Here is a 26,774-nt window from a genome sequence, read left to right on the forward strand (position 1 = left end):
CATTCGTTTTCAATGGGAGTGGCCGTTTGCCAGTGATGAGCTTGCCGCTGCCACGAGCAAGGCGGGGCCAAAATAGACAAGAAGTCTATTTTATGCAAATGCTGAGCGATGCGACAAAGCGACTACCAATCGGGCTGAAGGCAGGGTGAGGGCAGCGTGACGTATGTACGTTGGTTGCTCGAGTCGAAGAAAATTATTCAAGATGGCAGAAACGCTTCAGGACATCGTATATATCTGATGTTTGGCATTTTATCTCATAGATTTTGTTACCCCTATCGAGAAATAAATACTTTTAAATCCAAAAACAACGTTCTTGTGACTTGACAATACCTATGAAGTGACTTGTAAGACGTGCTTGAAGGTAGCACCAGAGAATTTATCTTTACTGTTGCCAAGCAACCAGGAGTAGGCTAGGCACGCCCAGGAGCGCCCATCAAGAGAGTGCGTGTCGCTCTCTTTTGTAGCTAATGTGACTGTAGGGTAAGGCTTGTATCGTGTGGACGCGCCGACAGTGTTCTTGTCATTACTTAGAATTCCTCATGGAGGAGACAGAAACTACGCACTATAGCTTCAAAGTATTAATCTGAGGGTTTTGCTCTCTCCGACTGCATAAAATCCTGCTCATTGGAGCTAGACTTAAATAAATTAGGTTCTCTCAGTGGCCCCATGGACCAATGGGTTGAGCTCTCACAGATCACAATATCCTGGGCGATGACTAAGAAAGAGGATTTTCTTCCCTCAAGCAGATCACATAAGGCAAACGGGGTGAGGAGTTCTATTACATGACCAGCCACCTTATTGTCAGTATGCTGCCAGTGAACATATTTTATTTTTCCCTTTCATTTCAGTCCCCGTTACATCAGTTTTTAGGATGGGGGGGGGTTGATTATCCAGCATTTCACCCGAGCCACCATCTGTGATCTTGCTGAGAGGTCTGGGCAATTCCCAGAACACACGGCCATGACTGATGCGCTCTGTGTGCTCGCACGCAATAACCTGACTTTAACTCTCAAACTTTTTTCTGCACGTACACTGACTGCAGAATTCCATGTACATACATCACTATAGTTCAGGGGATTATAGTCCTCTATTGTACAGTTTGTCTTGATCCATTTAAGGACATAGTCATGATTAGAAATGAAGAGCTGACCTTTAATTTATGAAGTAACATAGATGATGTAAACACAAACAGACATGTTTTAATATACATGATGTGTCAACGGACACAGTTCATGTTTCATATCATTTAAGTGAGAGAGTGATGAACATAATTTGGTAATGATCTGGTGTTGTATCTGCAGTTATGTGATTTTTAATATACACATTGTGTATGAGAGCTGAAATAATTTTTAGAAAAATAAACTGCAAATGTTTTAATAACTGATTCAAGCTATGATGCCACACACCGCCTTCTTCACTTTTAAAGGATTTGCTGTGTTTCTATCTTATGTGATTATGAAGGAAATATCTTTTTTTCTTTTTTTTTGATTGTTGGTTAAACCAAATAAGAACTTTAATGACAAAAACTTGGACAATTGTGATGGAAACCTTTTTTTTTAATTTTCTGACATGTAATAGTCTGACGATTAATCAAGAAAATAATCAGCAAATTAGGGCTGCAACTAATGTTGTCATTATCGATAATCCACTGATTATTTTCTCATTTAATAATTTTGTCTGTAAAATGTTTCTTTGGCCAAAAAAAAAAAAAAAAAAAATAATCAGTTAACTATCATCCATGACAATGAAAAGCAGCAAATCCTCACGTGAGTGAGCAAGTGATGAGTGAACGTTGCACATTTTTGCTTAAAAACTTAAACAATTAGTTTTTCTGTTAATCAGCTAATTGATAAATTAACTAAGTGTTTCAACTCTACAGCAAAATAATTGATAAAATGATGAATAAAAGAATTGTTAGTTGCATGCCGACTGTATTTATGTGAGCATATACACAGATGCGTACTAAAGCAGGACTGGACTGATGCACAAAGTACACATCAACTATCCTGCAGGAGGTTGTACGTGTCGGCAGAGTCCCCTTGGCTGTGACTTTACCAGGACATGCTAAAATACCAGTTCATTAATTTACACCTTAAAAGCATTTCGACGTTATCAATTAATTCTGAAACGCAGGCCTGACCTTGCCAGCCGCTTCTGTAGTCAATGACAATCTAGAGAAAAAAAAACTCTGTGGTTTTTGGTGCAGTGTTATTATACGTAACATGGCACTTAAAATTCATCATTTGCAGCAGAAGCTTTTATGCCTTTATGCAAAATACAATACTAATTGTTGCTGCAGTATCATTATGGTACAAAGCCACCCACAACTCAACTTTTAAAAAAAGTGGTGGAAATGGTGATTCAGTTTCATCATCCTCTAACAGATGGAGAGAAATAAAATGTCATCATCACACTAATAATCAGCAGGTCTGGTCATTCATTCAGGTTGGGATTGACAACAGAACTGTTAGCAGATCAAAAAAAGTCACACAGAAAAAAACACTTTGCTGCATAACACCATTATCATTGGAATGGGTATTTAATTCACAGCATGGAACTGATTTCTTTATAAGCTAGAATGTATCATAATTGAAAACATAATTATATGATTGATCATTGCCAGATGCACAGATGTCACAGCACATTCGGCCAAAAATGAATGACAGAGGGTCGCCCACAGCAAACAAGTCAGCCGTTCGAAGTCACTGTTTGAATTAGTGACATGTGTCTTGCTCAGTATGTGATGTACATCTGCTCCGCAGCAAATCTGCTTAATCTACATCCCACTTTAGCCATTCGACATCCCTACGGGCATCAAACTGACAACTTTGAGTCTGTGAATGCCTTGTCCGTGGTAACAGAGCCCCAGTGTGTAGCCAGATTCAGCTCGGGCTGATTTGCTGCATGGCTGTGCATATCTGTGGAGCAGGCTGAGGAGCAGCAGGGATGGGTTCAGGGTGCTCAGCCTGTAGTCATTACATCTATCACTGCCATAGCCGGGGAGTTGGAAACATGGAGAGAGGGATGTTGGTGTGGGGTTAGACGGTAGCTAAGGTCAGAGGATGTTTACGAGAAGATGAGGAGGGAAGAGAATGTCGATATGTTTTACTTAAATTTTACTTATTACAGAAACCTTTATCGTGATCTCTTATGTTAATAAAATAAAATAAAAATGATTAAAGAAAGGAAGGCCATCATTAAACAAACTAAGAGAAAGATATAAAGGAATCAGATGAAGCATAGGATGGTGTAAAACATGCATGGTCTCAAAACATGCCTGCTGGAATGCCCTGATGCTGAATCACTGTAAGCCAGCTGTGTGTCACACAGCAGCTGAAGAGCTCGGCTTTAAGACATATATAATATGTGCCTTATTTCATATACAGGGTTTAGAGTGTTATGTTCACCTAACTTAACCCATAACTGCCCTGAAATACTGTACTGGTTAAAGAAGGTTTAAAACACTAATAAGTATGAAAAAGGTATGATACTATATGCATATTTTTGGCAACTGCATTATAGAAGCAGTAATGCTTAAACAAAATTGCTCAACATTATAGGATACTACTCTCGTGTCCATACATTAAATACTGTATGAAGCTACAGCTACAAGAGACGTTAGCTTAGCACAAAGACTGGAAACAGAGAGAAAGAGCTAGCCTGGCTCTGTCTGGGCGATGGGAAAGAGATTGTCCAGCACACAATCCCCCATAAAATCTTGTTGTTTCTACATTAGCTTTGGAAAGAGCAAGCTAGCCGTTTCCCCATACCAGTCTTTATGCTCAGCTAAGATAATCGTGAGTGGCATCAATCTTATCATCAAACTCTTCACTCAAATTTCCCAAAATTTAAAAACTATTTATATTTACTTTAGTTTTTTCAACAGTTTTGTTAAATATAAATCGGGTATTTCCTAAGCCAGAGAGACAAAGGCATTCGATTGTTTCAATTTTCATTTGAGCACATGCACACAACAGAAACCTTTCTACCTTGTCTAACTAAAGTGTCATTCTCATTTTGGAACACATTCACCAACAGCAAATGACTTTCTTGCAAACAGAATACAAGTCATTTTTCACTGGGATTAACCACATTTTACAGGACATGAAGACATATGTTTCCGTTGTATGTTATTTTTCACAGATAACAAAGTGCCCCCGGGATAGTGCCACTAGCAAGGAGTGGCTTAATTTTGTACCAAATTGTTCATTCCAATGTGAGTGTAGAACTCACTTTCTCTAGAGAGAGAGAGAGAGAGAGAGAGAGAGAGAGAGAGAGAGAGAGAGACATGGATAAGGAGGAGGAATGTCACTAAATTGCTCCATTAGAGGATAATTAACCAATAAAAATAAAAAGAATAAGTCGTCATTATTAAAACTTGACCTAAAGCTGGAGGTCACGTATCAAACCTGAAGCATCGGGGATGTCGTATCATGCTCAGTGTCTGACTCTGTGCATCACTCTTCAGCTTCTACTGTAAACTAAATCACAGTATCACCTTTCTGCAGCCGCAAGAGGAATTAATGAAGGAGGCATTGTGACTCAAGTGTCTTCTCTCTCACGGACACATCTCATCACACTGGTCATAGAGCCTGCCAGTGGACTGGACTACCAACCTCACAGCTACTGTTGGCTCTTACTCACTGCTCTACTGTGATTACCAGAGGCAGTGCGTGAGAGAGTTTATTTTCAGGTGTCAGGCCTTGGACTGGCTGGGAAGATTGTTTTCGCGACCCTGGGCCTGTCTGTGAAAAACCTGTGTGATGAAATAGAGACTGATCAAAGTAGATGCACTGAAGTATTTTCTCGTTTTCCCTCTTCTTTGGGTCAATACTTGCCTTCAGGTTAATGTGGACAGAATTTGAACTTCTTCTAGGACAAAATTATTAACCAGATACGGGATGGTTCTCGCATCTTTGTTACTGGCAGTATAGCACAAATGAAAAAAGTCCTGTGTCCAGCAATGCATGTGCAGTAAGAAAAAAAAGTAGAGTCACAGGCCATCTGGCTTTCTGATAGTGAGGTTACAAAATATTTCATCTATTTTCTTCATCCTTCTCTCTTTCTTCTGGCCTGTGTACTGCACTGTGAGAAACAATAACCGCAATGGTTTTAATATCATTATGTATTTATTTAAAATTCTCATCTGCTCTTTGGGAGATAAATCTCTCTAAATCCAGAAAACTTAAATATATTGCGCTTGGTGAAAATTGTTTGTCAAGCACAACTAGTCATTTAAATTATTGTAAATATTCTCTGAATTAGATTTTAGTTGCATATCTATGTGTTCAATAGAAGTATATGTATCTGAAAATCACAACAAAATAACTGCTAAATTTGCCATAATCATTCAATTATGGATGTAATAGAAGTAGTTCAAATTGTAAATACCACTTTAATTAATTTAGAAGTATGGCAAGTTAGTTATGTTTATTTGCACTATAAATTGGACTTAAAAATGTTGGTTTTATAACTTTTAGCCAGTACTGCTAAATAATTTTGAAATGTATTCTTTTTCTTTGTTTTGCTAGTTAATGTGTCCTGAACGTGGAGTTAGGTGAAAAATGTTCCAATCATAACCTGTAATAATGATACATTAACGGTTTGTTGGCAAGGCAAGTTTCAAAGAGCTTTACATACATTTCACCTTAAACAGAAAACAAATACAAAAGAATTACAGACCAAAAAGAGAGAACCCCTTTGGCATCACCTCGGCAGGCGCTAAGATAAGTCATGCAATCTCTACCATCTGGTTCGTTGACTATGCAGCTCCTAAATCTCTGCAGGATACCAGGTATACCTTGCTAGTTTACATTAGATCATAGCTTGGTTGCCTATTAGGACTGGGCTTCCTGCATGGGTGAGATAATCGGAACTGCTACCTTGATCTGACATAGCCCCGGGCCTGTACTTGTCCCCCCCCCCCCCCCCCTTGTGACTATGTGAGAGCACGTTTTGTCCTCAATACAGAGACACAAATACACACTCAGAGCTTTGTTGTTGGGTGTAAGGTGTACTCTGCCTGTTTGTATGACTTAATAGGACTGCAATTTGAATATTTGGTGTACATATACATGCAACAAGCAACTGAAATCCCTCTGCTTTCTTTGCCTTCTGCCTTCTCAGTACAAGCAAGTGGAGCAATACATGTCCTTCCACAAGCTTCCAGCAGACATGCGGCAGAAAATCCATGACTACTATGAACATCGCTACCAAGGCAAAATCTTTGATGAGGACAACATCCTGAGTGAACTCAACGACCCTCTCAAAGAGGTGAGACTGCTTCTCTCTTGAGAACCTCAACTGAATTGAGAAATTGGTTGTTTTACTAAGCAACATTTATTAAGTATTTTTGAGAGTGTCCATTTGAAGATTTTTATTTTTGGAACAGGTAAAAAAAACATCTTAAAAAAAAAGAAAGAGGTTGTTGACAAGTAAGCTGTCACACAGTGGTTTTAGTTTGGGAACATGAATGAGTTTATTCCCTTAAGATGAAGAGTGTATCTTCATTTGGCACCTTTAAGTGTGCAGGAACTGAAACTGAAAACAAAACACCTGTCATCTCATTTTACAAGGTCAAAGGAGAAAAACTGTAAAACGGATTCTCCTCAGCATCCTGGGTGAACCCAGACTGAGCATCCGTCAAGACGTGAAAATATTCTGCACAGAAACGTTACCTGAGCCTCACTGTCACTTGTGATAAACAACCTGAGCTCCAGAGATGTTGAACAATCACTCTTTTATTTACAATATTTACAAGTCATCAGTGTAGCACAGATACACAGCTTGAGTATCGACTGAGTATACTGTATAATATTCACAAAAAGAGGTAATGAGAAGGAATATTGGAAGTTTATCATGGAGTCAGTGACCAGTTGTTAAATTCCTGGCTGACCTCATATCAGCAGATTACATGGGTAATAAAGCATAGGTGGATGGGAGAGGAGAGGACTATAAAGCAAAGCAAGCGTAGGAATCCTGACCATCTCTCATGTAGCCCCATTAAGTCACCATGCAGTGGGGTGGGGAGTTGCTGCAAGATTTTAGACACTCACGGGGAGGTGCAGGGATTTAAAGGTATGGCTTACTACAAATAATCATCTTACAGGCTTATTGGTCCACTGTGTACAGCAAGCAAAATAAAAATTTGCATAGAGACATTATTCACAATGAAAGCTATGCCCATGGGACAGACACAGCAAAACAGGGCACATAAACTAACTTACGTCTCCATTTAACTAAATATTTGTTCTTAAGATATGTCAGTTATGACAGGTATTGCGGCCTGTTTATTCCCAGTCTCTAAAAATGAAGGTTTTTGTCTGACCATCCATTAGATGATTAGGTCACTTGAGGGTTGATTGTTATTTCCATAATTACTATCATAGACGCATGCGTGATTATCTAATTGTGTTACAGTTTTCAAGAAACCCAACGAAAAACATACAAAATCAGAAGCAGCTTACAAAAGTGTGGCTTAGAACGTGTCAGAATTGTACAGTGAGTGAAACAAAGCAAGGAAAATACTTGCTGTTGAAAGATTACTGAATGCTGCATCCATCAACAATTATGCCAGGTTTTAGCTAGATCATTTTCGGTACCTACACCTCACCGCTCACCTCTTCTGCTCTTTGACTTTCCTTTGAAAAAGCTAGATGATTAATGCCAACCTTCATGCGAATGCCAGTGCCACCTCCCTAAATGAGCTTGCTTTTGCTAACTCCTATAATCATATCAGACTAAGTGTCCAGCACTTTTGGGGGTGCTGACTTATAAGTCAATTTGGGATCAGAATCAGCTCCACTTAGCAGCACTCAGACTTGCTTTGGGCCAAAGTAGGGCCATGAAATCAGCCCAAGTATACTTTAACTGATTCTGGCATGTCATTCATCACAAGTCTTGGCATGAGTCTGTCAAACAGGTGTGCCAGAATGAGCCTGCTCAAGCAATTATGACTGCCTGGGATTCACATGACAACTCCATTTCAGTGGATTAAACCGCTTTGGGTTTGGTGTGTAGGTCAAAGGTAATCATGCTTACAGCAAAGTTATCAGTTAAACATCCTGGTGTGCAGCTATTGACAATGGTAGAATTAATTTAAAATGAATCTGCTAAGACGTGAGACTTAACATCAGTGGGGTTTTTTTTATATATTTTGCTCCATTACTGTGTCTATAAATTCTCTCCAGGAACCCTTTACTGGTTTCTATTCATTTTGGTAGGCTATGGAAATCAACTTGCAGTGAATTCACACGTGTTTGACCAAGGTAATCCATCACATTGAACAGTTTGCGGCTGTGCTACAGCTGTGGGCAGAAACCACTTGAAACCCTCTCCATGGTGTTGCTTTCAAGGACGCTCCAACATCTAATAATTGATTGTTTGCTGCCAAAAAGGATTCAATTGAAAATCTGGTCAGCAAAGACGCACAAGCAAAGATGAACGCAAAGAAAAGGAAAAGGAAAAATGCATTGCATTAAATGGTTTGCTATTCAGCAGCTGTGGTTGAGATTTCAGATGTCCATTAATGCCCCAACAGGGAGAATTTTCCAAACAGCCCCTGCTGTACTGTATTACCACAGACAGTATTACATTTCTGCAAGGTGATTTTCAGAGCAGCAAAACAATAATAAACAATAAACAAAAAATGTAATATATATGTAAAAACATATATGTAAAAAATCCATGCAGTTTGTAATGGGCTGAAATAACATAACAGCCAGACTGTTTTGCTGTTCTCTCTATCCCCCCCCTTTCCTTTCTTCTGTCTCGCTGCCTCTTATTCTCCTCCATATGACAAATCTTTAAATAGGCATAGCCAAAGATTGTTTCCCCAAGAGGACTCCTGGCTCGGCATGAAAATTGCTTACTATCTAATTCATTACTTCTGGTGCATGATTGAGGTCAGAGCCCCGTAGCATTAGCTGACACCGGCATCTGAGGCTAAGCTAACATCTCTTTGTGAGCGTCCCAGAGATTGGTTATCTCTCTGATGATGTCCTGTTGTCACTGGAAGAGAGTTATCCCTCATGGGGGGTCAGCAACACACCACCGCAAATGCCAAGTGCCCCTGCTTTCCATCTGCACAGCAACAGAGATGTGTGGGTAAACAGACAACAAGCTCCTAATCTCCTGCTGGGTCTGAGGGGACAGGATGAGACCGGAAAGATGGCCTGCAGCCGGCACCAGAGGGCAAACTCATCAGGATCTGACTCGTGTGCCAAAAAGTTTCTTCTCAAGAGTAATGGGAAGTGCTTTAGAAGTATTAGGGATAAAGCAGCAATATGCATCCAATTCATTTATGCCCGCAGATAAAAGCAGCAGAGATGAAGGATTTGTGGTGGTGTTTTGTGTCAGACTACCAAAACCGATGCTCAATTTTCAAGGTGTAGGTGGAAAGTACTGAATTATTTCTGACATGATGATCTCATCTGTTTGACCAACACTTTCTTCTTTTTCTCCACCAGGAAATTGTCAACTTTAATTGCCGTAAGCTTGTGGCCACCATGCCTTTGTTTGCCAACGCGGACCCCAACTTTGTGACGGGGATGCTGAGCAAGTTGAAGTTTGAGGTCTTTCAACCCAATGACTACATTATCCGAGAAGGCACGGTCGGGAAGAAGATGTACTTCATTCAACATGGTGTTGCAAGTGTCATCACCAAGTTCAGCAAGGAGATGAAGCTGACAGATGGATCCTACTTTGGAGGTTAGAACAAAAACTTAACAATTTAAAAATTCAATTTGAAATAATAATTTTTCTACATGAAAATGCAAACACAAATTATACATGTGGGTACTGCCATGCAAGAACACCATACGGACAGGCACGTATGCTACAGTATGTTCATACGGTTATATATTGAGACGTGAGTCTAGCCTCAGGTCTTGCGTTTGATGCTGTTTGAAGTTAAGTTATTGTAGATCTAGATTCTCATTAACCAGTGTTGGACATTAGACAGCTTCTACAGTTACGTAACCACTCATCTGGTTGTTGGAGTAGGCCAAGGCATGGAACTGGCATCCCTTAGAACACACAGAGGATCCTCCCCCACCCTTACCCTCTCACACATACACACACATACACACACACACACACACACACACACACACACACACACACACACACACACACAGGCGCACACACATGAACTCTTCTCCCCTCTATTCGTTCCTGCTGCATATACTTGGCACTAACAAGAGCAGCTAGTCGTTCCTTCTGTGTAAAATCAGGAGCTATTCCCTCAGCCTGTTCTTTGTCTTCCTCTCTCTCGGCACAAGTCCCATTCCCTCTCCAAAACATTACAGATATCATACATTTTTTAAATGTCAAATGTAATTTCATTGCACGTTGTTTACTCAGACACGACAATGTATGCCTGCGGATTTTGTCAATGTGAAAGCAAAGCAAAGTTTCCTATTTTAGAGGTTCTTGCATATTTCATCCCCACTATGAAAGGATGCTGAGGAGTCTAAGAATACCTTCGCTTTGGTGTGTCTTGGTGCATGCAGTTCATGTCTCACAGGCAAGTAGGGAAGGCAGTGAATAAAAAAAAAAAGAAATTAGTCTCTTTTTCCTACTTGTTCAAACCACAGGAATGCTGTCATGTCACTAAGTGTATAACTTGCTTTAAAAATGGGATTGGGTGTGTTTTAAATTCTGCATAGAGTGGACATGTCATATGGTAAAATATGTGGCAGTTGCAGTGCTGTTCAAACAATTAATCCTCTGGGGCTGAAGCTCAAGAGATATTCTGCTAAAGATTCATTGTGGCACAGAACAAGTAGATCTTGTTTAAAAAAACTAAGCTAAAATGTCAGGATAAAAACCTTTGGCCAGTAACGCTCTGACAAATGGATCGTAGTGGCAGTGAGTGTGAGTGCATCTATCAAACTATTTCAGACAAAAAAAAATTTAAAAACAGTTTAACTGGCTATTCTTTCCAGTAGAGGATAAAAAGACATATTGGTGGCTTAGAGTAGACTGAACAGTGGTGGGCAATGCTATATTTTGATAGTTAGATGCTCACATATCATCAATTAAATTCTAATTAAGGCTTTTGACAGAGCATAAACAGTACAGTACAAAAAGTCTTTCAGGAAGCTAAAACATTTAGTATTGTGTATCCCCTGGTGGCCCTCTGGTGACTCACATGTAATTATCTTAAAGCGACTGTAGTCCATATTTTCATACTAAATGTGTATCAAATGACAATGTCATGTGAAAAGGGGTCACCCTTAGTGATGAATCCTAAATTTTATGTTTGGTTCACTCTCACCGCTCTGATAGCATTGCTTTTGGCTGCAGCAGGCTGCTGTTTCCAGCTGGTGAACATAGTGGAGCATTTAGCAGCTTAACAGACAGATATTTCCTTCAAGAGTTGGTAGAGACCAAAAATAAAGCTAAAAGTGAGTGAATATTGGACTTACGTTCATCAGGTGGCCGTGTAGCATTCACGACTACAAATAAATGATAGTGTTGCTCCGTATGTGTTTGATGTGTAATTAAACAGCTGTTTGCAAACAAGTAAAATTTTAAAAGTCATGATATGTCAATCTTGTGTTCACAACTTGTTTCTGCTGCTCCCAACTGGCCAAAAAAATCTGGTTTAAAGTGATACTTTGCCAATTTTAAACCAGCTCTGTGTCATGGCAGTGTGCACACGAACAGTGTTTGGCGTCCCTCAATGGCAGGGCAACACTGCCCACACTGCAATGACACAGAGCTGGATTTAAATCAGCAAAATATCTCTTTAAGGACTGGAATAGAGCTGCAACTAAAAGTTATTTGTATTATCAATTAATCTCTTATTTTCTCAGTTAATTGATTAACCTTTTTAGTCCATGAAATGTCAGAACCCAGTGAAGAACACCCAAGCCAACACTTCAAATTGTTTTGTCTGAGCAACAGCACAACCCCCCCTTAAATTTACTTTAGTTTACATCATATACGTAACCTCACATTTTAGAAGCTGAAAATAATAATAGAAATCAACAATCATCAGTTACCAACAGTTTGTTACCAGATTACTAGGCTTCCTGCTGGCGATAAAGTGCTAGGCTGTTAACTGCCACGAGTCTCAACAAACCACTCCCCTGAAAATTGACCTCTGGAGACCAAATTTATAAATCCAGGAAATGTGTTGAGGCAGCTAGACACTTTGTGCTTTATAGGGATTTTTGGATTATCTTTTTCAAGCTTTGTCTAAAACATTTTGAAGGTTATTCTGTACCACAACATAATAACTCTAATTTTGATGCGTTTGCTGTCTGGTGTGCTCTTACTCAGTACAGATTCACAAATAACAACTGAGTCCAGATTGATTTAGAAGAATACAAAGGAGTTTATACTGTAAGTGCAATAAGTAGTGCAGGAAGCTGAAGGAGAGTTTACAGTGAAACATCAGCATCTGAAATCAGTCCAATTAAAAGGAAAACAAAACATACAGAGAACATACAGTAGAGTACAGTTTAATATTTTAATTAAAATCCAGTGTTATATCTGTCCAAATAATAAAGGGCACACTGTTCATTTTGCTGTGTTCTGTCTGTGTCCGGCCACCTGCTGTTGCCTTCTGCCCAGCTGGTATTCTTACCCGTTTGTATGGCATTAGTAGATTAGCCCTGTGTTGGGAGCAGCTGGCTGTACATACCAGGCACCTCACTTTCCCCCTTTTCTCAGATGATTCACACTCCCCTTACAACCAGGACAACAGACTCAGAGGGAGACAGAGCAAGCAACAAAACCGAGCCACAAGAAACTATTAGCATAGTCATGAGCAGGACATCTATGAGGACAGTAGGTCACGAAGCACCTCCAACCACGGTCAATGCCTTGCCTGCATGCTAAAAAGGTATCCTAGTAATCACTCCTGGGCCTCCGTGAATAAGATTACATATTGGTACCACACAGCTCTGTAGTGAAGTCACTCTGAGGCTAAGGGACTGATAGAGTATACTGCTAGGGCAGTGAAAGACATGAAAATCCCTATTGGGCTTGAATGTCTTAGTCATATGGGACTCCCGCTCTCCTCGCTCACAACCATGTAAAGATAAGGGGAAGGGGAGCTGGTTACCATGAGAGTATCTCTGTGGCACACGAAGGGATGGCACATTACCACACGTGCTCCTGGGGTCAACTGTGATGCTTTGTAGCTAGGCAACAGACACATGTTAAACTGCATAATGTGAAGTGATAACAGCACCTTGCCTCTCACACACACACACACACAGCAAAATATGTCCATTCCACACATGCTTTAATGCTGTTAATTTATTAGTACTTTTAACATGAATTAAGTAAAAGTACTCATCAAAAAAAGTTGAGTAAGAGTAACTACTTGACTACTTGAGTTGAGAAGCACCTAAATCATAAGTAAGCCACACATGGATATTCATATTTTGAGAGAAAGTAGGAGAATAGAGTAGCTGAACATTTTGATGTACAGTATGAAGAATGTATATAGTGTTAAAACAGTGGACCTAATCACAGTCTAAAAATACTATCTTTCCTGTCAGCTCATTGTCAACTTTCATCTTTTCACACAGCAATCACTCACAACTGGAGTTCAGTTCAGTCTGACAGAATGAATTAGTGCAGTTTGAAAGTGCTATTCCAATGGAGGAATAGGAGAAAAAACTAAGTTTTGTCTCCCACTGTTGCTCCAATATTCTACTGCTGGTAAAATTCAGTTATGTGGTGATATGGCTACCTGAATCCAACAGAGCTTGGATGATGTTGGATGATGAAACTGATGTTTTTGAGTATAAGCGGAACATAAATGAAGGGCAAAATCTTCGGCTACCACCACATATGCCTGTAGTCCGATTCCTGCTAGTGTAATCTGGGTTGCGGGCAAGAGTTCTCATCCTTGTTGCTTTATTAAAGACTCATACTGGTAGGTTGGGTCGCCTTGGCAAAAAAAAACCTGCATGCCTTGCTAAAAGTTCTCCAAATTATACTTTTCAAAGAACTGACATTTTGGGAAATATGCTTATCCACTTTGTTGTTAAGAGGTTGATGAGAAGATTGATGCCACTCTCTTGTCTGTGTGTGATATGAAACTAGAACTACAAGACGGTTAGCTTAGCTTAGCATAAAGACTGAAAGCAGTGGGAAACATCTAGCCGCACTCTGCTTACCAGCACATGCAAAGCCCACAAATTATCACCTTATATTCCACTGTCATGTAACACATTTACCTCTGGATGTACCCACACAGCATCATGCAGACTTGTGGATCGACCACTCACAATCTGTCTTTGTGTCTGCCTCTGTTTCTCCACCCTTTGTGAAACTACATGTAACAAGCAGGTTTTTCTTTCTTTCTCTGTGTAGTTTTTTTCTCTGTTTCTTCCTGTGTTAATAGAGGTACCACTTAAAGGGAGCTTTTTCATTATGACAGCACTAACACCTTATTCACACCCACAGCTTGAGTGTTGCTCTCACATCTTGTGCACTCTGTGCTCTATTTTCGTGACAGCTCATGGTGTTGCAAAGTCATCACGACAAGTTAACATTTAACGATTTAATGAAGATGGGATTTGTGCTGTAGATTGGACAGAAGTGCAAATGTGGGTGGAGGTTGAGTGCTGTTGGTGGTTGAACAGCACTGAGCAGAAGCCAAGGGAAGATACTTAAAAGACGGGTACTGTTTTAGAAGCTTATAAAGAGAAGAAAAAATGTACACTGAAGGAATGGGGGGCGGATAGATAGATTGTGAACTTAGTTGTGCCTTGTGTCACTGATTCACTAAAACCCTAAATTAGACGCTGTGAATGTCAGGTGTTACCATCACATATCTACAGTGGCACACATATTCATTTATTTACTGCTAGCTACATAAGATGCTCAGGTGAGGAAAATCATATTGGTTTGCACATCTTTTACAGGCAGTAAATAGTCCAGCAGCAATTCGTCCATCGGTGTTTTAAGCCCCCAACGTCTCCTTCCAGGCAGCGCTGCCTGGAAGGCACTAGGATTAGGCAATGGTTATGGTTAGGTTTGGGGTTAGGGTTAAGGTTAGGGTTAGGTGCCTTGAAGTCAACGGTCGCAGCACTGCCTTGAAGTCAATTAGGAAATGGTTATGGTTAGGTGCCTTGAAGTCAACGGTCGCAGCGCTGCCTGGAAGGAGACGTTGGGGGCTTAAAACACCATCGAGCCAGCAATTCTGAGTTAGGTTTCCTAAACCAACAGGTTCTCATCCTCATCTCGTAAAATACGGACACTTGGTCAGGTGCCTTTGTCGTTCTTATTGACGCTAAAAGTCTCCTTTAGCGCTATAAGTAAACGCGCTTGGTCGGGACTATTGCCGTCCCTTTAGCGCTATAAGTAAACATGCTTGGTCGGGACTATTGCTGTCCCTTTAGCGCTATAAGTAAACGTGCTTGGTCGGGACTATTGCCGTCCCTTTAGCGCTAAGTAAACGCGCTTGGTCGGGACTATTGCCGTCCCTTTTGACGCAGTTATGTTAAGGAAAAGGTCGTGGGTGGGCTTACGGTTCTGTGACACGCGGGAAGAACGGGATGGTTGGGTTTAGGAAAGGGTCGTGGGTGGGCGTACGGTTCTGTGACACGCGGGAGGAAAATAAAAAGAGACTATAGCAAGCTTGACAAGCGGGATGCGAACCCCGCTCTCCTGGGTGAAAGCCCTGTGTTTGTTTGACCCATCCACCACCCCAATCAACCTCCATACGCGGAAATTCGCCCTTACATACTACTCGCTAAATCCTATCTAACTGCTGCTCCCCCCAGTGCGTTACACAAACACGCTGAAAGACACCTTTTTCGTCACATCAGACGCTGACAGCCACTGTCCAAACGTCCTTATTTTACGAGTTCGGAATGAGAACTGGTTGCCTAAACACATGTTGTATGAAATATTCTTGTCTAATCGTTATATCATAGAAACTGGATTCTATTTTCTATTTTGGTCACTAACATTTTTGGTCCAATTACTTTAGGCTGAATCAACAGCATGACCTTTTTCTCTCAACATGAGTTCTGTTTGCAATCATCTAATTGCTCCTCAAAAGATTTTAGCACTAGAATAAGTATTAGCAATGATAAGCATCCTGCTAAGAAAAAATGACCATTTTCTGTATTGCAATTTGAATGCCAGGATTTCATCCAAAGTAACATTTTCAGTCAGAGATATGATTGTTTATGATCTGCTGTAGCAGAGTTATAACAAGGGCCACTGCCCAGCCCATCATGATAATAAGAATGAAAATGAAATCGGTGGTTCCAACCTTTTTTAATTGTGACTCCTTACGGTATCTAATTGGAGCCCCTTAGCAGTTCAGCCGAGAGAGATTCTTACTCTTAACTTCTCAGGTGGTTTCATTTATGAGGTCAAATTCTAAGATCTAATATTTCACACAATTTCACAAATGAGCAAAAGATTTGATTTATTTTTTTAAATGTATACAAATTTATGTAGCAGAACTTGTTTTTTTTCTTCTACTTTCCTGCCCCATTAATCATCTCACAACCCTTCGGAAGGGCCCGACCCCTAGGTTGGGAACCACTGGGCTTAACTACCTAACTGAATATAAAGTACTTAAAACTTGCTTCAGCTCAACTAGCTACGACAGTAAAATGCTGCTTACGCATTGATGCATGACATTTTCCTAAAGTACTTTTACTTTCGGTACTTTATTTTGCTGTTAATACTTATATTCTTTTATTTAAGTGGGATTTTAAATGCAGGAGTTACTTGTAATGGTAATGTATTTGTTACATTGCTGGATTGCTATATTTACTTTACTTTTTTTATTGAGATTTCTAATCATATCGATTATTGTCCCATTCATATGTGTGTGTATTACAGACATATATTGTCTTTTAGGACAATCTGTCTTTTGTAATCTCAGTAATTGAGTGTGTATAGTGCTTTTACATTTAATTTTAGAGGTAAATGTAGCTACGTATACACACACAGGAAACAAGATGTTTATATTATGTTATTATCTGATGTGAGGGGAGCTGCACGGTCAAGTGTTTTAATTAAATTGTTCTAAAGATAACAAAGCAAATGTGTTCTTTTCACATCTCTTCTTGTAAGAAACTACAGTGGCTGAACAGGAATGCTACGTAACCATACCCCTGTTTAGTTATCCATTACATTGGAGAACTGATGCAGTACATTGATGCAGTGATGCATGACAGGCTTTTTTTTAAAGCGGACTACTGTATCATATTATGGGACCATTAGCTATGCAGGATGATGAATTGTCTTAGTATAATACAAGTGACAGAACCGCTGATGGGCTTCTCATTTTATTTACATTCACATTAGCTTCTGCTTCTTTTGTACTCGAGGTTCATCTGTATGGTAATCTGTATTGCAATTACTGGGATGATTTCCTTAACGTCCCTCTGCACTGTATACTTCTGTTACTGTTTTTTCACGTGTCAGATTTTTTCGTGCTCTCACTCTTTGTCCTCCTCCTTTGTCTCTCTGTGTTCCTGCCATACAGAGATCTGTCTGCTCACCAAGGGCAGACGAACTGCGAGCGTGCGTGCAGACACCTACTGTCGACTCTTCTCCCTCTCTGTTGATCATTTCAATGAGGTGCTAGAAGAGTACCCCATGATGCGACGCGCTTTCGAAACGGTTGCCATTGACCGATTGGACCGCATTGGTAAGACCTGTCTACATCTAATTCCTGACCTGTCTGATTGGTCGAATCTCTTGCCTGTCATCGTGCCTTGTTGTCTTGTCTTTATCAGTATTTGTTTGCCGTCTTTCTTCATAAAAGCATTGTGTCTGCCATCTTGTGCTGCATGACCTGTATGCTATCTTGTTTTTTTCTCTTTTTTTTCTTCTTTTTTTTTACACTTCCGTCTCTTTCTTTTCTTAAATAACACTAAAGAAAATTTGTTATAACCAGAATTAATCCTTCTAAAGAACCAAAGTAGCGTTTTGTGGTTGGATTAACTGGAAGGCAGTGCATGTCGCTGTCCGGGAGGGAGTCAGGTCGCCCCCTGGTTGGTTTGGAGTTGACCCCCCCACTGGATGTCAGCGAGTGGATGGAAGCTAACCTCACATGCATGTGTCTGGCCCTGTTTCCACTCATCTGCACTCCTGGGTATGAGCAGCCCCCCACCCCATACTAGAATTCTCAAAATCAACCAGACCCTGTGAAACGAAACAAAGAGCAGGGCCAGGTGACATCAGGGAGTTGTTTCAGACACTAACTACCCGGTCCAGCCAACAGGCGGGACCCTGTAGTTTCATTCAGCTCCTCATCAACAGTGCTTCCTTATGTTCAATGTCTGATTTATAGAAGAACTTGGCCAGACAGATTATAGTAGAATAAGTGATAATGGTTCAGACACATTTGTTACAGTGAAATAAAGGGGCACATGTATGGGATACAAACAGGGCAATAATTGGTTGCATTGACCCTTATGTTGCACATTCCTCCCACTCCTTATTCAAATGGGTTCAGTCTGCTCTAATACATAGATTGGAACTGAGACATTGATAAATTAAATGCATAGAAGTTATGATAATATGAAAGAGTTGTCTAAAGGGATAATTTTTTAACTGACGGAAGTAGTAGTTTGTCTTTGTCTTCGCAAATGCTTTGCTTCATTAGAAATATGTATCTTTATGAAATGTTCTCCTTTTATTACTTTTAATATATTAATAACTTGACAATAATAATCCAGTACATTTCAGTGTCTCATTCAAGCAATAAGAAGAATTTAGTGAGTGTACTTCAAGTGTTTAATGAGGATTATTTTCATCATGTGTTGATCACAGATACTACCGTACGTATCTTAAGATCTGGTATCATCGTCTTACTCAACCCGTTTATTAAAAAATGTAATTTGTCAGACCTACAAAAGTAGTAGATTACAACACACTGTATCGATGGACAGTTGTGAATAGCACACGTTCAATGTTCTAGCATATTATTGTTTTCTTTGTAGCTCAGCGACTATATATGAGGACGTTATGAAGTTTGACTAGTGTATTTTCACCTGTGACTACATGTAGCAAACACAAAACTTAATTTTGAAAGTGCAGGTGGAGGCTCTCCAAGTAAATTAATATTTGCTATTAAGGCGACAGATTACTGATGGTGAATAAAATTAAATTTTTCATGTTTTATAGAACGCCTCCTTTGCAACACCAAAATTGAAAAATCTAAAATGAATTTTACAGCTTATGATTAGTTCTTACACAGGAAGGAATGGAATTTGTTAAATAAACCACTGTTAAAATGATTTATGGGTTATATTACTATTTTTTTTATGGCTGCTACGCGTAGCAGCTCATTATCATTAATGATCAAACAAACAAACTTTTAAGCCTGCCGACAACGCTAGAGGCCAATCATGTTTGGTGATTTGTTTCCCTATTATATTAACCAGAAAACAGTATCACCTAAACACAAAGCTAAACTTGAATTTGCTTAGTGACAGTGTGCCAATGTTGTCTCATATCAGTGGTTAAAGCTTGCAGTCTGTATCTACTTTTCTATCTGTTGTTTTTTTTTCTTTGTCATGGCTTTGCATTTGTGTATTATTTTGCCTGACACAGGCACATCAGTATTGAATTGCTTTGCAACCTGAGTGTTGACTCAACATTGAAATACTGTAGTGTCATGCAAGTCAGCAACAAGCAACGAACAATAGCCAATCAGAATTCAACAACAGATCTGTGTCACTGTTGAGACAACCTTTTCTCCTCAGAATTACGTTCATATATAAACAATTCTTTGCGCATAATGGTGGCTGGATGACTGGATTATAACAAGATATTTGACAAAACATCTGCAAAATGTTTACACCAAAATTCATACTAACCATTTCTGCAAAAGTTCATATTAGACAAATATGCTAAATGTTCACCATCAGTGTTTATCTTACAATACCATTAATGTATGGTTAAGACAAATCAAACTACTTAGTTTCAGGTAAAAATTTGGTCTTGTTTAAATTTTACAAATGACAATACTGATTTATAGCTTAATACGGGACACAAACCTCCATCTCTCTAGCTTTGTGTTTCGTCACCCACACTTTCCCCTGTGCTATACGAATGTCCTCCTACTTCTTTGCAATATAACTGAACACTAAGGCCCCGATCAGACAAAGCGCTTTTTGCAGATTGCAAAATGCGAGGCGCACCACACTGCTTTTTTTTTTTTATAGAAGCCTACAATTTATTTAACAATTTTGTTGTTGCTAGGCAACCACCGCAAATGACCGTCTCTCAATTCATCTGATTACACCGTGGGAACAATATTAAAGATCATTGGGTGCTTTTCTGCTCTTAGTTGAAGTTTTTTAAACTCGAGGCGTTCAGGGCGCTCCTGTAAAACCATGAGGCGCTCAGCAACGCAAAAGCAGCGAGCAAAACGCTTCACCCTCATTGAAAACAATCACAAAAAGCCACCCCAGGCTGCTCAAAAGCGCTCTGTCTGAACTGTGCCTACTAACCAATTGTGAAGTAGCTGCATATGAACGTAAATCGCAGGAGACGAGGTTGCATTTTTTTTGGACGAACATAAAATAAAAATCTTTATTTGCCCTATAGTGAAGTCCCTTCACAACATACTGTATGCCGTTTGGCCTCAACAGTCCAAATCTACATTTGCCCTTTTTATGAGAGCTTCAAGTTGAGTTAGCTTTTCACCAGATGTTTTAAAACGAAAGCTGCCCACTCTGACTGACACTCCTCAGAGTGATATAGATTTGATCCATCCTTTCACACTAACCATGAAGGGGGTTTTGTCTCATACGAGGGAAGATACTTTGTCATGATCCGTGCTGGTTGTATCGTTTCTATATATGAACTGCATTTGGTTACATGCTTGTCTTGCTCTAAAAAGGAAAGAAGAAAAGTAACCATGCTTTGAAACCAATAACGTGTTGCACATTTGACATTATCTTTTATCTATCTAAAAATTATTTGACCAGGAGTCCGTCTTGAGACGAGCACATCTCGTTTTCAAGAGTGTCCTGGCCGACGAGTAGGCATCAGGTAAACACTTTATTCCAATTCCAATATTCGAACAGGGACAAATTGACCTATAAAGGCTTGCTAAATGGATCCGGTCTCAAATTCATCCTCCAAGAGTTTGCCCTTTTGCTGGAGGTTACATCAACTGTTTAATTCCTGCATCAGTGACACATAACTCAAAGTCACCCACACCAATCCTGCAGATGTTTTGATGGACACATTCAAAATGTCAACAACTAAGACAATCAAAGAAACAAAATATATCTCATTCAGTGTCACATGCCATGTTTATTTTGTAAGAGATTTTCACAGAATAATTAAGTGAGCTTTGAACACATGCTCAGCTCTATTGGTGTGACATTTGTATTTAATCTTTGAACTCTTTGTTCAAAGTGTATTCACAAACAAAACCTGTCTGCTTATTAGTAAAAACTTTACTAATGCAATGCCACATACACTTTTTGTTACATGCAGAAATCCCATTTCATTATTTATTCATGCTTTCACCAATAGAAAAAAAAAGTTTGTTTCTGATTGTCTGGCTTGAAATATGAATTAAGTCTTTTGGGGGGGGAAATTGGGGAAAGATTAAAGCTTTTCTGACACTAATCAAAGTTGTCAAGTTGACTACATGTGGAGGGCAAAAGTTTATTTAATCCATTACGAATCATTTTCTCACACATTTTGCACCAGTTATCCAGTTATATAAGTTCTTACATTAACCCTCAACAAGAAGAAACTGAAAAAAAAACACATTTCCTGCAGTGACTCATAAAAGAAAAGAAACACTTTATTGCAAATTATTGGTGAAATTATACATAAAATTGCATTGTAAGTCAGAATGAAAAATGTGTCTCTGTAAAGCATCTCAAAATGTGTGTATTTTATTTTTTAACAAATCCAGCCTTCATTATTTATATGATGTTTGTGAACATTATGATGTTTGTGTTTTGCTTGTTTTTGTTGGGTGTGTTGGTTGGCTTTTAGACTGTTTTACAACAATTATGTTTTTGATGTCAGATATGGGTTAATTACTTATTAATCTTTTTTTAATCATATTGATTGGTAAAGTTTGTATATTTAACTAATTTCACTGGTTATATTGCCAGGAAAGACACATTACTTACAATACTGTAATTGTATTATTTCCAACTGGTGATTTGACCCATAGCTGATAAATTTTTGATTTCAATTCAAAATTTTGTATGTAAAAAAAAAAGCATTTCTTTACCCATAAGTTGTGTTTACATTTTATTAATGTTTGTTTTTCTGTCTGTTTCATTTTAATTTTAATAGATACTATTTTTTATGTTCCAAAGTCAGTTTATGAAACAGGTAAACTGCATTTTGCAGACATGTTCAGAAATGACTACTGGCATTCATTGGAAAAGCAGTCCAGGATATTATATACAAGTCTGAGTTTGAAGTGTCTGTTTATTATGAGTTCATTCTGCGGAGATGTGCACTGTAAAAAACTATTTAACGGTCCATGCAGAACAAGGTGTGTATTGGGGTACAAATCAAACTCGGTGTTAAAGTAAGTTTGTGTTTATATATTTCATAGAATATTTCATTAAATGTAAGTGTATATATAGCTCTAAAAGTCTGTTATATTGTTTGATAAGTGTCTATCTTTTGCACACCCTTAACTGAAAGAGAAGAGAAAGAGGATGATAAAATGTCAGACAGATTAAAGGATGAGAGAAATAGAAAGAGGCCTGAAGGGCAGCACTGATGCCTGTTGCCCTGAAATTCTAACAATACCCCTGCTTCTAACTACCAGCAAACATTCAGATCCTCACAGGTTCTAGTTGGAGAAATAATACATATGTGTTGTCCTTCCAACCTACAGAGTTTAACCCTGTCATCTTTAAAAATGCAATCAAAGCAGCCTTGTAAGTTAAAAGTAGTCTCATAGTCAGTACGTGGTGCTAGTTTTAGCTGTCAACCCCGACTCTGTAGTGTCTGTTGCAGTCAAAATGGCTGCTAAACATAACATCAATCCTGCCTTAAAGCTTAATGCATGGCTTGTTGGCAGCCTTGAGAGGAGAAAGCCGTCCAGAAAATGCTACTCAACTGTAAACTCGATGTAGAAATCTTCTGCCCTCGAGGACGTGGCTTAATGATTGATTGACTGTGGCTAAAGCCTTCAGCACACTAAAAGTCAACTCTGTCTTCTTTACTGACAAATAACGCTTCACAGCCTGTCGATACACAAGGTCAACAGTAATTACAGGAAACACATCCTCTAAATAGATTTGGACACAGTTCATTCAAAGTAAAGAAGTTAATATATTCAAATTTTCATTATTATTGTCAAATGTGGCAGTTATTTCTATAAAAGACCAGTTTCAAGACATCTTTCATGCTTTTAGTACCACTTAGCATTTTACCACAGTTTTGCTCTCAAACTCCCAAAGCCACAGAAGTGGTCGGTGTTTTAAGAAGCCATCTGTCAAGCTTTTATTGTCATGATCCATGACTAGTAACAAGCTGGGAAAGATTTCCAGGCCTCTGGGCTCAAAATGCCCTTTATAGGGCAGAAATAAAGCACTTTTTGTTTACCGTATTAAGGAAAAAATTTATTATAATAATTACATTTTGCAGACAAAATTCAAACTAAAGTATAACAAAACATTTTATTCATGAAAATAAATATAAATCTTTAGACAATTCCATGCAAATTTTAATGATAAAGATAAAAGCATTCTGTGGTAAGATGAGTAAAGTTTAGTTTTCCCAATTAATGTATTATATTCACAAACTGTACCCACTGTGGTAGTGTGTTAGGAATAGATCTTTGTCGCTTTCTTTGCCTGTTTTTATTGTCACCTTGTTTATAATTTTTCTTTTTTGAAAAAGCTTATTCTAATTGTGCTTGTGATGAACAGAGTTGTTAAATAGAACATGGCTTTAAATATTCTTAGAGTTTAGACTTTTTGTCTTTCCTTCGACAAAAACTGTCCAGTAACGTGATGTGTGGGTACAACTCATCAGTAGTCTTCTGTGTTTCTTCGTCCACATCAGCACCTTCACTGTCTGCGCTATCACGTCACACTTTCAGTAATCTTTGTCTCCTTATATGTCCTTCACTCCTCTCAAACTGTATATTTCCCATAGTCATTACCATTCAATGTCCTTCACTCTTTATATTCAATATGGCGAACCTTAGTGGACGTGAATGAAATGAAAAGATGCAGCTTGTAAGATTGAAAGAGTTGAAATTAGTGGAGTGAATATATAAATGTAGTGGAATTAAGAGGATGAAGCTCCTCTATTGAAGATGCGGTGACAAAAAATGCAAATGCACTTAGGTTTTTTTCCTACTAAAACATACAAGCTGCATCTTTATTATTACTGTCATGAATCCTGCCCTTTTCCTGTGGTTAAGGGCAACCAAAGTTTGCCATTGCTGTACGTGTTCACCTCTCCTGACTGCACCCCAACAGGGAAGAAGAACTCCTTGCTGCTGCAGAAGTTCCAGAAGGATCTGAACGCCGGCGTTTTCAACACGCAGGAGAACGAGATATTGAAGCAGATTATCCGTCAGGACAGGGAGATGGTGATGATGGTGGACCGCAAGCAGTCAGTTACCGGGATGAACTCAACACCAATGTCAGGAAACTCCATCATTAACTCACCAGGCCAACCTCCCTTTGCCACTGCCTTTGGCACCAATCAGCTCCAGCAGTCCTCTGTTCCCCTGACCTACAGTGCTTCAGCTATTGCCAATGCCTCTGCTGCCCGCATGCTGCCATCCGCTGCTGCTGCGGCGCACGGGGTTTACCCTGCTCCCAGTCTTTCCCATGGCAGCCTGAATTCATCCTCAATCAACCCACAGACCCCACTCCAGCAGCAAGGAGCGATCATGTCGCCCTTCTCCTTCACGGCTGCAATGTGTAGTCCACCCGTGCAGACCCCTCTGGCTAGCCGGAGCTTTCAGTACAGCTCGCGCACAGCTTCCCAGCTGTCACTTATCCAGCAGCCATCTATGGCTCAACCACCTCTATCCACACAGCAGCAGCTCGCCCAGCAGCCCGCTGCATCAACTGCAGCCGCAGCCTCTGCAGCACTGCAGCAGCAGCAGCAGCAACAACCGTCACCTCAGCAACAGCAGGTCCCTTCACCTCAGCGGGGAGACATCCACAAGAGCACACAGGCTCTGCAGTCGGGCAGCTTGGGTCGAGATGTCAGACATTTATCGGCCTCCCAACCATCACTGCCACATGACACACCTCTGGGGCCCAGAGTGCACCCAGCTTCAGGAGACTCTCTGGCCTCCATCGTGCCACCGACGGCGGCAGCGATCCAGGGAATGAATCTGCAGAGTGGCATCCGCACCACAGTGCCCCAGCGTGTCAATTTATTCCGGCAGATGTCGTCAGGAGCCTTGCCCCCGGTGCGCTCGGCAGCGGCGGCGGCAGCAGCAGCATCATCATCCTCCTCCTCCTCAACCCAGCATAGGGAATCCCCCGGATCTAGGAGAGATTCTGTCCTGAGCAGTACAGAGACCGAGCAAGACAAAATGCGGTTTGCATCAAATTTATGATCCCATTTTTTCCCTTTTCATTTTTTAAACTTCAATATGTTTCGATTCATTTTTAAAAGTGGAGATGCAACAAAAGAGATAAAGATGAGGAACTTCAGCGTTTTTGTTTCTCTCCAATTTTCTTCTAAAATAACCTCATAGAAATCCTGTACATACAAGCCCTTGTATTATATTTTAGACACATTGTTTCCCTAAACTTAAGAATGTATATTATACAGATACATCTCTTTTCTTTTACGCCATATATATATATATACTGCTGTATGTATGTGTGTGTGTGTGTGTGTGTGTGTGTGCGTGAGAGTGTGTGTGCGTGCATGTGACCGTGTGTGTGTGTGTGTGTGTGTGTGTGTAAAATCCAACTAGAATATTTGGCAATGGCAATTTAAAAGCTGTAGTATAAACATGAGTCTTCCTTTCTGAGAAATATAAAGAATTATATACAATGTATGAAGTTTTTATTTTATTTTATTTTTGCTTTCTGTTTTTTTAAAACTGGAATGCATTGTGGATTCTGACAACTATTTCTTTTCATTTTATTTATTTTTTTTACCATTGAGGAAGAGAAAAATTATCTTCTCCTATTAAGCAGCTTTAGGCACCACTGTGGAATAATACATGCAAACAACTCTGACAAATAATCTCCAAAAGCACACACTCACGCAAATGAATCTACCAGAATACCAGTTTTCTGAACCCTCATCTCAGAAACCAACGCAGATGCTGTAACTAAGTGTTATGTTGCTCTCAGCAACAAAAATACAGTATGCCGAGGCACTATATCCCCACAGTGGCTCACATACAAACCGTGACAGTGTTATGGGTCCAAAGGGAATAGATAATAGAAATGCTGCTTTCTTTGTTTATTTTCGAGGGGAATGGAGTGTGGAGAAAGATATGGATGGATGCTATTGTTTTCTATTTCTAATTTCAGGAGGCTGAGATGTTACATTATGTTGCTTAAAAATTCTGTGTATATTTATAATATTTATAAACTAAAGATTATCACCATTATGCAATAGACTGTGACATTAAGATTACCTATATGTGTGCTGTAAATAGTTTTGTAGATCTAGTATTTACAGATACTGTGTGGTGCATTCTCTATCATAACAATGTCTTACTTCTATCAGGAACCTGGATATCATCTATACGCGAAAAAGGTTTAGTGACAAAATACATATGTTTCATAAGAGATAAACAAACCTTAATGCAATAGCGAGCACTACTTGATGCTGAGAAATGC

The 26,774-nt window shown here is 39.5% G+C and overlaps 1 protein-coding gene across 2 annotated transcripts in view; it reads left to right on the plus strand.

Moving 5' to 3' along the window:
- The window catches only part of LOC116062901 (potassium/sodium hyperpolarization-activated cyclic nucleotide-gated channel 1), a 109,471-nt gene extending 83,493 nt beyond the window's left edge, over positions 1 to 25,978 (plus strand). Inside the window, exons 5-8 of one of the 2 annotated variants that reach the window (XM_035991470.1) lie at positions 6,127 to 6,273; positions 9,468 to 9,708; positions 17,480 to 17,644; positions 24,429 to 25,528. In XM_035991470.1, the coding sequence (XP_035847363.1) occupies positions 6,127 to 6,273; positions 9,468 to 9,708; positions 17,480 to 17,644; positions 24,429 to 25,528 (1,653 nt within the window). Of the gene's footprint in view, positions 1 to 6,126; positions 6,274 to 9,467; positions 9,709 to 17,479; positions 17,645 to 24,428 lie in introns of both variants that reach the window. The other variant, XM_031317676.2, reaches the window with a different exon arrangement.
- Positions 25,979 to 26,774: the final 796 nt, after the last annotated feature.

Source organism: Sander lucioperca, chromosome 14 (assembly GCF_008315115.2).
Source record: "Sander lucioperca isolate FBNREF2018 chromosome 14, SLUC_FBN_1.2, whole genome shotgun sequence".
NCBI classification, from domain to species: Eukaryota; Metazoa; Chordata; class Actinopteri; order Perciformes; family Percidae; genus Sander; species Sander lucioperca.